Source organism: Strix uralensis, chromosome 2 (genome assembly GCF_047716275.1).
Source record: "Strix uralensis isolate ZFMK-TIS-50842 chromosome 2, bStrUra1, whole genome shotgun sequence".
Classification (NCBI taxonomy): Eukaryota; Metazoa; Chordata; class Aves; order Strigiformes; family Strigidae; genus Strix; species Strix uralensis.
The window spans coordinates 52,272,167-52,287,044 of record NC_133973.1 but is presented as its reverse complement, the minus strand read 5'-3'; the positions used below and the strand labels follow the sequence as shown (position 1 = coordinate 52,287,044).

Sequence of the window (14,878 nt, the reverse complement as noted above, 5' to 3'; positions counted from 1 at the left end):
CTCCTCCTCGCGGCCGCGGGATTCCTCTCTCCGGGTTTTCGGGCCCCCCCTTCACACCCGCCGCCGGAGCGGGACGGCGTGCGAGCAGGCTGAGGCGGCGCGGATGCGCCCCGGCTCCCCGCGGCGGCGGCGGCGGCGGCAGCGGCGGATGCTCGGCGGCGCGGCGGCCGCCCCGCAGCCCGGGAGCCCGGCGCAGGGAGGGAGCGAGGCGATGAGCCGCCCGCCGGCGGCCGCCCGCAAGTGACGGCGGCGGAGCGAGGAGCGGCGGCGGCGAGGAGGAGGGGGCGGAGGAAGAGGAGGAGGAGGAGGAGAAGGAGGGCAGCGATCCCCGCCAGTGCCCGCGGGAGCCCGGAGAGCCCCGGCCGAGGGCTCGGCCATGCCCTTCGCCAAGCGGACCGTGGAGCCGCAGCGGCTGTGCCGGCGGCAGCCCGCCGCCTCCGTGCTGGAGGAGAGCTGGGGCGCGGAGCCGCCGCCGCCGCCGCCGCGGGACCCGCCGCCGGAGGAGCCGGGGACGGCAGGCGAGGGCGCGGAGGCGGCCGGCGGCGGGGAGAGGGAGGCGGCGGCGGTGCTGATGGTGCTGGACCTCTGCTCGGTCAGCAACGTGGCCCTGTCGCGGATCCTCCGGCAGCTCTCCGACGTGGCCCGGCACGCCTGCACCCTCTTCCAGGAGGTCGAGGCTGACATCCAGGGCACCCACCGCCGCGTCCGGGCGCTCCACGGCCGCATCGCCGGTCTCCAGGGGGCTGTGCGCGGCCTCGACCCCAAGCAGGAGGCAGTGCGTAAGTACCGCGGGTCGGGGCGCACCGCGGGTCGGGGCGCACCGCGGGACGGGGCGCACCGCGGGACGGGGCGCACCGCAGCCCGGGGCACCAGGCGGGGGAAGCCGCCACCACCCCCCGCGGCAACCCGCCGCGCAGAGTTTGGGGCCGCAGCCGGTGTGGAGGGAGCCCCGGCGGCAGGGTGGGAAGGGGCCGGGCCGGGCCGGGTCGGGTCGGGTCGGGTCGGGTCGGTGGGCGTCTCTGGGCGCCGTGGCGATGCCGGCGGGAGGGATGATGTCAGTGGTTTGTGCCTTACGTAAGGAGCTGGCTGCCGGGGCTCTCGGGGCGCATCTCCTGCAGCCGAGGCTTCGGCAGGGGAGGGAGCCGAGAGGGGTGTTTGCGGGACCTCGGGGCGGGGGAAGCGGGAGGTGGGGATGGGGATGATGCCCCGTGCCCCGGCATCTTTGGGTTTCTCCCCGTCCTCCTTCCCGGACGGATGTCTTCCCCTTAGAAGTGTCTCTGACTTCCCGATCGAAATTTTAAGCTCTTAAGTGAAAATAATCAAGCTCCTTCGTCGTTAGCCAATTTTCGGGGCCATAAAATAAGGAAGTTTGGTTAATGACTTCTTTCGGTTTAAAGAGTGGCCCTGAAGAGCCGGGGTGGAGGGGAGAGGGGAGAGAAGAAAAAGATCAAGGCAGTATGCGACTTGTGTTATGAGCAGTAAGTGCTTGAATCCTGCTTCTTCTCCACCCAAACTATAAAAGCGGTGACAGGCTCCCTAGTCCTAACAGCTGCTGATTTGTGCTGAATATGGCTCGTGTTCACAGCAGTGTAATGATTTTGTACTCTCAGTGGCGCATACGCTTCCCAAGCGCTTCTGAATATGTATTTTTTTGATAGGTAGGGCTGTGGATTGGAGGTGTAGAATATCAGAGATTGGTGTCGATCCTGTCCTCTTAATACCTGGTTTAGGAAAAGCAGTAGCTTCAACGGGGTATTTGGCTTAGGTTTTGCCTTCTACTGTTCCCCTCTAAATCCCGAGTACCTCCAGTGAGTGTGGTTGGAGTGGATTTACACCTGGGTAAACAAGAGCATGCCCTCTTCTAGGTGTTTTTAATGAACGTGCCATTTAAAAAATCCTGCTCAGGGTTTGCTGCCCTTTGGAGCGGTGTGGAATAGAAGTAACTCTTCTAGGATCAGTGAAGCTGTACTGATTAACAGAAACAAGCCTTAAGTATTCAGTGGAATTTAAACTACATCCTCGGCAGCTGTAGAGTGACTTTGCTGGTGATATATTCATATACATCAACTGTAGATCAGACTGAGGGAGGCTCTCTGTGGTTTCAGGACGAGCATGTAATCAGAGCAGAGTGCTGGGCTGTGATTGGAAACTGCGGTGAGAAGGAGGCTTGGCCGATGTAGTGAGGGAACTGTCTGAGGAAATGAAACTCCTTGTATCACATTCTCATCTGTAAGTCTTTTCAGCTGAGTAACTGTGGATATATACTAATGTAAGTGAGAGCAGAGTTTAGCCTTTCTAATCCGTATGGCTTTTTTCTTTCTGGATTGTGCAAGTGCAGCTTGTTTTCAAATCACAGTGCAAACCCTTGATATTACAGCGCAGTTATGTCATGCGCTTAATTAGAGAGTCTGACTTTACCCTTGTGATGATAAAGGCAGAATCTGTTTCTTTGGTGTTCTTCTGTTTTCTTTTAAATACTTCTCTCTTTAGGAGGGGAGAGCCTTTTGGTCATGATCTTCCCCGTGTCCACCTGCTGTTCCTCCCCCCCCTGTACAATGTACAGCCCTGTGCCACTGATAGAGCTGCAGATGTCCCTCAGTCTGGCCAGGCAAGGGGCTCCTTCATGGTGCTGGGCTCTGCCACTACCCATCCTCTGGTAGGTGCGTGTCTTGCCTCCAGCTGTATAGCTCCTTGCAGGCACATTGCCTAGTCCTCATCGCTTGTCTCTGTACAGTGCTGTGCCGCAAGTTCTTTAAAGGTGAAAGCCTCTACACCGACCCAACATGCATGATCAGTCAACTTTTTTTGTGTGTTCCGGCTGCTTTTATTCCCTATCCAGTGTTGGAGCAGCACAGCTGCATTTGCAGAGTGCTATGTCCGAACTTCTCAGCTGGGACTTGGAGCTGAACAGCACCATTCTGCACATCTTCTCCTCACATCCCCCAAATCCATACATCCTCAGCAACACCTCCCTTTGGCCTCCAGACTTCTCAGTGTTCCCAAGGACTGGATAAAACTGCCTGGAAGGAAACTGCCCATCCTCGCTGTAGTGTATAATGCTAGTGTGCTTTATCCTTTCTGGGCTGACACCTCCTCCTTCATTACTACTTTCAGCAAGACTATTCTAATGTTTGTTTTAAGAAGAACCTACTCAGTTCACTCCTGACAGTATTTCACTCCAGTCGCTGCACCCAGTTGTTTTTTTGAAACCAGCAGAGCAATTGCAGGTGGTCACAGGTCTGCCCAGGGCTTTAGCAGTGTCACATGCTGACCTCTACCACCAGCAGCAAACATGGGAATGATGAGGTGGCCTCTGGACTGTCTTTTGGCTCTCCTGCCCAAATGGCACATCTAAGACTAACTCAGAACTGGCTGGAGGTTTGGACTCGCACCACATGGCATGAGTTGGTGACAGGCATGCAGTGCCTGCACCCATGGCGTGACTGTAGTGGTCACATTGAACTTGTTGCATACCAGGAGTCTGGAGGTAGTGGGCTGATTGACACATCAACCGAGACACCATGTACTGCTATGTTAGCACCACAACAGTGCAGCCCAACCACACGTTTTTTAAGTAGTTTTAAACTAACTACTAGGCTGTCTTGCCACAGGGAGACATTCTTGATGTTCTAACACTAAGTGCAGCACAGTGATTTGAGAATAATGTTACCAGACGTGCCCTAGATACTGAGCCGTGATGTTGGAAGGCCTTTTTCTCCATGGCTCGTAACCCAGCTGGATTCCGAGATTCCCTTGTGAAGGCACAGTCTGTGTAAGGAAAAGGAAGTAATGGGCTAACGCCATCTCGGGAGCTACTGGAGACAGTGGTTACAGAGGGGCTTCCCTACCCCCATCACTTGCCCAGAATGCCATTCTTTGTCAGTCGCAGAGATGGTACCAAGGGGAAGGGGAACAGGAAAGGGCCTCTCTTGAAAATAGTGTATTGTACGATTTTGCATAATAATGTGGTATTTTATACTGAAAATTATGTATTGTTGTATTCAAATAGAACATCTATCTTGGGTTCAGGGAATATTAACAGAAAATTGGAATGAATTAAACCCGGCATTTTTCCAGTAATGCTTATCACTAATGCTGTCATTTTCACGAGGCCTTAACATTCTGAGCTCTGTTGCTATTGAAGTGGTGAACATTTGCAAGATTGTGTATGCTTTGCTTTAAGAAAAGTACTTAAACTCCTCTGCTGAGTTATTGGTAAAGGTATTTACCTGTGTGTTGCTCTTGTGGTTTTGCCACTGTTCAGAAAGTGTGATTGGAAAATCTTGTTAGGCACAATAAAGGACTGATTCTGGGCAGTCACAAGCAGGTCATCTTTAAAAACTCAGGGTCCCTCGCCTCTGCCTTCCCAGATGCTGCTTGTCCTTTCATCTTTCTTATAAGCCTCTGGCCAGCTAGCATCTTGCAAATATGAATCCTTTCCCACCCTCTGACTGGAAGAGAAACAAGGGTGAGAAATGTTTTCCTGCTCAGCTCCTGAACTAACTACTTTGCCCTTCTGCCACTCCAGGTACTTTACTGCTTTTCATCATGAGCAGCTCCAGGGTCTGCTTCTAAAGCAGAACCATGTGGCAATAACATGATTGTTGTCAGTCTGGCTGTTGCCTAGAGTTTTCTTATTACCAGCAAGAGAACTGAGCAGTGTGATACTGCCCAGTTTTATTAGTAGATGTTTGATTATCTTGGTAATACAGAAATGTGGGAGAAGTGCTTGATTTGTGTATAGACTTGGGACTCGGTGTCTCTGTTATTATTTGGGAAGATGATTTCTCTGTCTAGGGGACTACAGATCTGGCAGTCTAAGTGGAATATTGTACTCTTCGGAAACTGATGATGTAAGCCATCTTTCTTTCTGAATAATCGGCAATGACTGGGCAGCAGATTTTGAAAGCCCTAGTTAACGAGATCCTCTTTGCACCCTGACATCCCAGAGAATTCCACACATTCCAGGCTTTTTTTCTGAAAGCATCAATGTGTCACCAGTAGCCAATCTTTCTGAAAGCTGTATCGTTTCCAGCAGTTGCCTGCTGTATCTTCATTGCTCCACTTTGCCATTCCTGATTTTCCTACGTGCTTGCTGTTAGTGATACACACAGCCGCTTAGAAGTGTGGGGATCTCCCGGGTTACTTTGCTCTTTAGAGGCCCCCAGATTTCTGCAGTGAGATCCCCTATAGGTTTTTCTTCTTTCCTGAAGTGTCAGTATTGAGATAAAAAAGACAGCTGTGAACTGATTCTTTATCATTTTAGGCTCTGCATTAATTTATTCTGTTTGATTGAAGTCAGTTACAGAGAAGAGCCTGGTTAGTTTCACTTTTGCTTTTAGTCTCTTTCATTGTACTTTTTATTTTGTTTGTTTGGGGTTCTTTTGGTTGGTGTTTGTTTTTTTTTTTTTTTTGGTTTTTTTTTTTTTTTTTTTTTTTACACACTGATATAATGCTCTTCTGTTTGGGTTTTGAGCACTGCAGGGAAATGTTTAATCAATTGTAAGGTTTTTATGAGCCTTCTGCCACAATCCTACCATTTTTACAAAACATATGCTGGACCTAAAGCTCATCAGATAATGCCTCTCCTTCTCCTTGACTTAATGTGTGGAAGTCTCAATTACTGCTGAAATAGAATCTAGAAATTTTAATGCTTCCATCTCAGGATATGGTTGCATCGTAAGGCTATCTCAGGCTGTTGGTGAGCATCCTTGCAGAGATCTTCAGGCAAGAACATAAGACCTTAAGAGTAGGTGCCACCTTGAAAGAAAAAAGAAGCTAGTGCAAATTGGGTAGTTAAGTCTTGCACTTTATCCCGGCTTCACAAAATCCTAAAGAATTTAAAGTGCAATTTTCACTACATGTTTTTTCTGTTGTGCTGAGGCACAACTGTAGACCTTCACGGGTTGGATACCTTTACATAAAAATATCTTGGATACTGCTGGAGACAAATCAGAACAGGTTTCTAGCTTCCCTTAACTCTGTATGATAGTGCTTTATAGTGTATATGCATATCTGAGTGTAAGGGTAGTTACGTTTTTAGAGGTACACACTAATGTAGCTTGGGGGACGTGAGGCACAGGGATGTATTCAGAGCTCCCTTTGTACATGGAAATCATATTAATTGGCAAATCCTTATTGGGTGCAGAATAAAACCTCCAAAGGAAAGCCAAGTTGTACACTGGATGTAGTAATCCATTGCCTTCAACTTTGTGTCCTGCACCTGCCCAAATGGAATGACACATCCTCTTTACTTGCTCTTTTGGAAAATGAAAAAAGCTTTTGGCTTTACTTGCCAGGTGTGGTTTTTTGGTGGTGTGCTGGTCACTGCATACTCATTTGTGTTAGAGAACTCGCCTCTCTGGGCACTTGACTGTAGTTTGCCCATGAATGCAAATAATCCACATTGTGGGTGTGGGAAAGTTGGAGGATTTCCTCAGTGCTTGGTTTCTTCTAAATGCAGAGGGTTGATGGCAAGTTAGCAGAGTCGAAAGGAGCGTGAGGCCAAAGCATCGGCTTTGCTGCTTACCTTTGCTACTGTCAGAACAACAAAGGGACAGAGGAAGAAAAACCTGCTCATGTAAGGATCCCCTCCCCACCTTACTGTAACATTAGCTAGAGCACCATTAGCTAGAGTACGATCATTTAGGATTAAGATTCCTTATCTTTGTTTGAAGACCTTTTACGCAAGAACATGACCATTCAGAGGCTGGGCTTGAGAGATTTTTTCTCATCCATTGAGTACGTGATAGAAGGTAATGGGATGGAATTTGTCAGGTGGCTTTGGCAGGGATATAATGCTTTGGAAGTTGGGGTTGTCACCTTCAGTCATGCTGACTTGTGGAAAGCAGACTCTGGCCATTTTGCAGATAAAAGCAGAGTGTCAAATCCTTTGTCCCAACAAGGTCAGTGAGACTCTCAGTGGAGAGGCTCTGAGACCCCAGTGCTCAGGTAGATTCACTAGCCTTTATCTGGCACAGCCTGGTAACAGTGGTTTTCCTCCGAAGCCATTCCCTGTTATATAGGTGTAAATCTTCAGGAGTCTTGCTGAATCTCATTTACATGGTCTTCCATTGGTGTAGCACAGAAGGCCTTTGCCAGTTCTATAGTTCCTTGCTTTTCATTCCACAAATGGTCCTTAAACTAATGTAAAAGGTTTAAACTGTTTGGGAATTTTGTTGCTAGATGGAGAGCCTGCCGGTCAAAAGGCCTTGATATCCAAAAATATTCAAAGCTGGATTCCCACCTCACTGCAGCTGTATAGCTGTGTCATATCATAATTGTTAGTGGACCTTCGTTCTGGCTCATACTCAAGAGCCAAGCAAGGGTTTTCTGTGTGTTTATTAGAAACCCTGGTGGAAATGGCGTAACTCTTTTAAGACCAATGAGATCTCCTTTACACAGGAGTAAAACTGCAGAGAAAATAGAATCAGGCCCGTAAGCAACTTACACTTACTGTGGATCTGATGGCTTAACAGAAATACTTCCCACAGCTCCTTTAAAGCTTCATGCTTCTATTTAAGAGCCTTTATAATTTAATGTATGTGTTCCTACGGAAACATGAGTGTTGCAGTGAAATCCATGGAGTCATTCCTACTTTTGATTAGTTCCCCTGCTGATACAGGAGAGATCTGGAGATTAAGAAATATTGGACTCTGATAACTTATTGAGGGCATGAGGAAGTCATTCACCTGTTGATTCACATGCCACAAAGATGGTAGTCTCCCTTTATGAAAGGTGAAGGGCCTGGAGTGTTTCCAGAAAACTCTTGCATAGTTCTTAAATGTCCTTGGACTGAGGGAAGGACTTGCAGGAAGCAAGTATAAATATCCAGTGTAATGGTGCCACTCAACTGCTGTTTTGGATCAGCAGAATCAGGTTTTGTTGACATTTCTTTCATAGTTTTACCTGTTATGTGGCTTCAGTTTCAAGGATCAGATTATGGCTGGTCTGGCAGAGATATGCAAAGGTGGGGAGAAAAGAAAGGAAGCCGGCCCTTACTGCTCCCTGGCATGAGCTGGTCCCAACGTCTCCTTCGCCGTTCTGGCAAAGGCAGGCTTCTTAAACCTGTCTGTTATAGGCAGCACCTCACTGTTCCTCTCTCCAAAATGAATAGCAAAAGAGATCGAGTTCAGGGTAGTGCTGGCTGTTTTAAAAAGCCCCTAATCTGACACATTTCCTTCACACATGCCTAGACATGTACCCAAATCAAGCAGAGACCCTCAGGGAACTCTTAAAAGCAATGTTACGATGCCCAAAGTGGGGAAAAAATATGACCAGCTGATGTGAATAATACACATATGCATTTTAAAAGCATCGTTGCAGGGTTGTGTGGTCTGAGTCAGAGAGCTGGGATTTTCAAAAGCTGCTCTTTCCAATCACTCGGCATCTCCATGTAATCGGAGGCTGACATCAGACTCTCGATTGGAACTACTTGAGCTATTAGGCTGTGAAGAGCAGAAACTCTCCGTGTTACCCAGTCTGTATGCGGGGGGAAGGTTTTTTCACTTCCTTTGATGTATTAGCATCAAGAGAGGGAGTCTTTGCTTCATTCCTAATTGCTTCTCGTCTTTGAATTTATATACCAATATGTAAGTAACTGCAAAGGGAGATAGCAGAATTTATAAAAAGTTCAAAAAGGCAGGGCTTAGAGCATGATTAAAATAAAAGATAGCATACAGTGTGTGCTGTTTTTAGCTGAAATATCTCCCTAGAATACTTTCCATTTACATTCTCATTATATCTAACTGCTTCTAATGCACTGCTTAGTTTAACAACTGGCATGTTTTTAGGGTAGATTTTATAGCAGATATACACCCACTGTGTTCTTAACTCAAGACTTTAAATTGCAGTATCTGTATTGGACAATCTTTTCTTATACCTTCTTGGCTGAAGGCAGGAAGAAAGCAATAGTGATGGGAACCTAATTAAGCCTGTGGTTTAATTACACCAGGAGCTGTGTGCTTGAAATGCTGCTGGATTCAATGAGTGCTGCATGGCACTGCCATGTAAGTCTCAGTAGAGAATGACATTTTTTTTTTTGATAGGATCATTGTAATTCTTACAAAGCCACTGTGGTTTTCTCTTTCTTTTCAGCTGCCAAGGTAGTTGGACTTTGAACTATAGCCACTCAGACCGAGTCCCTGAGAAAGTTTGGAGGAGCCGTCTTGCTAACGTGTGCATGTGATTAAGGAGAATGAGCATAGGGCGGTGTGTTTGTGCTATAAATATGCATAGCTTGTTCAGGCCTCTGCAGCTTTTCCCCCTGCCTTCTCAAAGTTTTTTTGTTAGCTTGACAATGTTTGAAAAGACCTTTAAGTTGGCCTGGATGGAGGGCAATTTGGGGGGAAAAGGCACTGATCCTTCTCCTTGAAGATATGTGTATCAGTGGCTTCAGAATCACGGCATTTTTAGGAGTGAAATACACAGGGTGCACTGAAAAATTCCTCTTATGTGCACAGGCTTTGGGTTACTTTAAAGGCAAAACTGGGCTCTCTGTGCATGCTAAATTTTGCCTGTTTTTTGTTATTGGTGTCTCCCCCCCACAAAAGGGTGTTACCAAGTGTTGTTCTCTTCAGATGATCTGCGACTGCACGTGATTGCAGAAATCAGATCTTATTGATGATGAAGCTCAGAATAAGCAGCAGTAGCTCGCTGTGATGCTGACAGGCACACTTTTGTAAGATGGTATACATATTTCACTGCATCCTGTATTTTGTAAGATATGATAAGGGGTGATTTAATTTTAAGTGAAACAAGAGATTAATTATGATTAAATACTTATCATGTAAATCAGAGTGGGTCCAAAGAGCAGGTACTACCCAGCTCCATTTTTTCTCCCTGTAAGGTTTGGTTGTGTACTTGCAGGAAAAAGAGGGCCAGTTCTTGGCACAGGCATGATCTTTTCTTTGGTGAAGTGGCTTTTGGTGAAGTGTTGTGTACAGGAGGATAATCAAGAGATGTATATTAATTCATTTCTCAGAAAGAAAAGCATATATCATGGGCTGACCACTGACTTTCACATGTCCAGCTCTCACCCTGGAAGCTACATAGCTCCAGTTCAAGGTTTGAATGCAAGCATCTTTTTTTTCTTTATCCTTGTTTTTTGGGGGGATGAATTTCTCATACTTATCCAAAACCTCTTCTGGCTGCACAGCACAGCTTCTGCTGCTTTGGGCTGTGCTAAACACAGCTCTCCTGGCCTCCCTGTACCTCAGCAGTTAACATCATCACAGAGGCTCCTCTCTCAGCATGCTGAAGAGATCCAGCCTCCCCTCCCATATTCAGTCTGTTTCCATGCAACAAGTATTGCTGCAGGAACCTGAAGTCTTGGTCTCTGCAGCAAATTGCCAGAAGTCTTGCACATAGTTAGCATGCCAAAGTTAAATTTTCCCCATAGGATGGATTATTCTGACAACACAGTTTTTAGCCTGGTTTCTTACTGAAACAAGTATTAAGGAATAGCGCACACTGTGCATGTATAGCAGGGGAGCGGGTGGGCATGCTTGGTGTATCTCACACCAGCCATTCAGAAATTTTATATCTGTTATTCAGGTACAGTTTCAACTACACTGACACAGCGTAGAAATCATAAAAGATGCTGCCAGGTAAAGGAGAGAACAGGTTATTTCTGCTACATTTGAAGGAAGGGCTTATTCTTTATTAGACACTAGAAAATCAACTGGGGAAAGAATCCCATATAAATGTTCCAACTCAATAAAAAAAAGTGCTCCAGTTGGAGCTCACATTTTCTTCTATGTGAAAATCAGTCCTTTGCATGATATAAAAGCTGGAGAAAACCAGGCTTCATTAGTTCCGCTGCTTGCAAAACTGCATGTTCGTGTTCCTCTTTCCCCTCTAGAATTACTGATTATTTCTTTTCAATTTTAATCTTTTTTTTTGAAACTTATGCCTTGAATGACTTTCCTTTTGGGCCATCCTCTCCTCTGCTCCTCTTTTCATGATGGTTTCGCCAGGGACGCAGCTATGCTTTTACCTCTGTGTTAATAGTAAAGGCAAACCCCCCTCATTGTGAAAATGAACAGTATTAATTTTTACGACTGTGGTTTATTCTCCATTGATTATCTTTAATGTGATGCTGTCTTGTTCAGTTAATAAACTACTGATAAGCTGCTAAGATTTAATTAACCCCCTCCCCCAAACATAACCTGCTTTTAATAGACGTTGTAAATGCATTCAGTGTGCCTGGCACATTAAAATCACTGGTTTAAGTTCCTTTAGCTTCAAATTGCACTCTGGCTGAAGTATATTTTGTGGCAATCATCTTGTCATTACTCTGCTAATAGCCTAAAATAAGTATCACTACTTCATGACTTCAGCAATATTTTTTTGGCCTCTGTTACAGCTGCCACAGGCTTGATTCAGCCTTGGTGCCCAGACAGAGGTTGGATAAGCTGTGTGCTGGACAATATCCAACCCATGGAGACTAGGAGGCTCACCTGTAGGTTTACCGTTAATTCTCCATCACCATTAGCTGGTGTGAATCGGTTCCTGGAGCCCACAAGCTGTCTTTTTTTAAGCCAGAGTGGCAAAGCAATGCTAATCCCCACACAGATGTCTCCAGTTTCATTCTTGCTCGCTCCTGGGCCAACCGACATGCCCAGGGCAGGGTTGTGGGGCATGGGACTACCCAGGCAGCAGTGTATCTGCTGTCAGCCAGCTGTGCAACCCATCCCCGCACAGCAAGACAGCAAGGCCGTGGTAGGGTAGCCGTGTTGTACAAACAGATGCGCAGTTGCCAGCCATGTGCACCATGCGTTGCAGTGCTCTGGACCAGATCTGTTTGAAGAAAGCTAGCTGGAGAGCTTGGGAGGTGAGCTAGGATGGCAGCCTTGACCGCAGATGAGGCTGACCACCCATGTCTGACAGAGGAGGAGGAGGAGAGAGGCCGAAGCAGAGCTGCAGGACCTGTGCTCAGAGTTCCCCTTGACGCTTGGCCGCCTGTTTAAAGTATGACCCAGGTTATTTACCCACTTTGCACTGTAAACCTTTTTAGGTACCTCTGTCAATAAATGCAAAATTTACATGGCAATTCTGTATTGGATCCAATGATAGCATCATCTGCCTACAGGTACGCTATGGAAATCAGCACCCCTGTTTAAGGAGCCTGTAAATGAGTGAATGGGTTACAGCTACCTTTGGCAGCTATAATGTGGCTATTCATTTATGAAATTGTCCAAGTGGAACTTAACACAATTTATGAATGTAGATTAGAAGTATTTTTCGTTTATCTGCTTGTTCTAAGAACCCAGTAGAATGGCAATTTGTTAAAGGAAATGAGAGGGAGATGCAAAATATCACAGCTCGGGATGATTATTTATTTCCTTTCTGGAGTTTTTTTTCCTGTTTGGCTGTAAATCTGACCTGATAAGCGGCATCTTGGATGTGAGACTAAAAGGTTCTGTTACCATAAAATGAATGAGTGTGCCCAATTTTGTGCAGACCTTTATAAATAATAGTTGAAATAGAAGAGTCTTGGATAGCATCTTCTTCCTCAAAATTCTGTGTGTCACCAGAACACCTTTTTATATATCTATATTCATAAAGACATAGCTAGATAAAGGAGGAAGACCAGTGGAAAGATTGGACAGAAAATATTGGTCACTGAGGTTAGAAAAGCTTAATAAAGGGGAGGAGAATTTTATAGCCACATTAACAGCAACCTGGTTAAACAATGGAGAAGATATTTGGTACTACAGCTCTCATTACAAAGGTAGTACTTGAAGGTAGTTGAAGTCTGTTGTTCTTCCCTTGTTTTGACTCTGTGTCTTCATCCAAAAGCATCTTGTGGTTGAGTTCACTTCCTTCTCATCCCCTCCCCCTCACAGTGGAAGATTAGTTTGGCCTCAAGAGGTTGTGATGGTATTGATGGAAATTCTTCTACTGGATGTAACGGGTGATCCAGCTCCAGAATTAAGGTACATCTTCCTTGGGGATCTGGGAATTATGCTGTTTGGTGGTAGCTGCAAGAGTAAAGCCCTTGCTTTTGAATTAAATGCCCCTCCTATATTACAGCAAGGATTGAAAAATAAAATAAAAACATAGAAAACCTCAGCCAAGTTCATGAAATTAATTATTCCAAGAGAACAGATAGGTAAGTCAAAGGTGAAGTGATGCAAGTCTACAGTATAGTTTGCAGATTCACTGAAGGAATGTATTGTATTTGTTATTGCAGAGAGATGTCTCCCCTGCCTTCGTTCCCTTTTGAGACCGTCCAACCTTGGGCTTGTTAAATATGTCTCTACAGAAGTTGGCACATACTGACCTTGTTCACTACAGTCTGCTCTTCTGTAGCTTCTTGATTCTAGTGGCATGAACCAGACGGACAGAGCCCTAGAGCTAAATGCTGGATAGCATAATTAGGTGCCCTGGTATTGAAGGCTGGAACTGACTGAGTCAAACTTGGCCAATACTTCAATATTTCTTCATCCAAGATATATCTGCTGTGTCAAAGTACTTCTTTTTTCTTTCAGGTGATATTCCTGGGGTATGAAGATGTCAAATTATATACCAATAATATTTTAATCTGCATCATACAGAGTTCACTCTGCTACTTTGTGTCCTGATAGCACTACAGGAACGTTTTATAACCTTGTAGGGCTTATGGAAGCCCACCTGAATTTTTCTTTCAAATCTGGACAGCCTTTTTCCTGCTGTGTTTTGGAGTTGTGGTGGTCAGTTGTGAGTGTTGTGTGAACCCCTGCTCCCTGGAAGCCCCATGACAGTCCTGGCCAAGTGCATTGTGGACACTGGAATGTGGCTCTGCAGCTCTCATTGTGAGTTTGAGGTCTGAGGAGCCTGGTCTCATACTGACCAGGAAACCACGTCAGAGGTCCGTCTGCCATCCTGCAGCCTTTTTCCTTCCTGCTTTCGTATTCCATTTATAACACGTGAATTGTGTCTCCCACCTCCCCTTCTTCTCCCCTTCCTTGACATGCCATTTAGCAGCTTCGGGGATGCGGAGCGGCTGATGTTTCTCCTCTGCTTTCTCTTTGCAACCTAGCTGCTTTCCAAGGCAACATGTTCTTGTGCGTAATGTTGGTGGACAGCTCGTGCTGCCCTGCCTGGGTGCTGTGCAGCCTCCAGCAGGATGGTGTCAGTGCCTGGGAGAGGAGTCAGCAGCGAGAAGGGAATGGGTGAGGAAGCAGTTTCTGTCATTCCTGAAAGACCACTTGCTGAAGCAGTGTTTGTAGAAGCTGTACTACACAACATGGCTTGTTTAAAATAACTTGGATGCTTCTGGCCTGTACATCCAGTGAGCCTGAATCTGAGGATCAGGATCATCCTGAACAAGCTGCATCAAAAAGAGATTATTTTTCTGCTGGTCCCTAAGTACCCTTCTCTGCTTTGCTCTCCATTTCTGCTGAAGAAACATTAAACTTAAGGTAGTCATTTTTCCATAATATTACGATGGATGGTGTTGTGTATGCATAGTGGGGAGATGGAGAAAAAAAAAAAAAAGAGAGTGCGTGTTATCCTTGGAGAAGCTTTGAGAAGAGCCGCCTCAGGAGGGTATTCAGAGACCAGAATCTTCTTTTTCACTGCCAGGGAAGCTTTCCATCGTGGAGCAGCACTGAATTCCTTCACGTGCCTGATGGGCATGATGGTGTGTGTTAGAGCAGGGTGCTACAGGCTACGTAAGACTGAAACTTGCTCACAGGCAGCTGTGCTTAGCCAGCATGGAGCCTGTGAAACATTTTCAATGCCACTGCATTCTTTGGCATAAACCTTACAGTATAGGTCTTAGCTTAAAGATTGAATCTAACTGTCCAAACAGGACTTTATCTCTTCTGTCCTGAGCACCCACTGTGTATCATGGAGTGTAATATATTTTGGAAGAAACTCCTGAAGGGCCGTA

The 14,878-nt window shown here is 46.1% G+C and overlaps 1 protein-coding gene across 2 annotated transcripts in view; it reads left to right on the top strand.

Annotated features, from left to right (window-relative positions):
• Positions 1 to 376: 376 nt before the first annotated feature.
• Positions 377 to 14,878, top strand: part of NHS (NHS actin remodeling regulator) — a 269,188-nt gene continuing 254,686 nt past the window's right edge. The window contains exon 1 of one of the 2 annotated variants that reach the window (XM_074858707.1): positions 377 to 779. In XM_074858707.1, the coding sequence (XP_074714808.1) occupies positions 377 to 779 (403 nt within the window). The remainder of the gene's footprint in view (positions 780 to 14,878) is intronic. The other variant, XM_074858708.1, reaches the window with a different exon arrangement.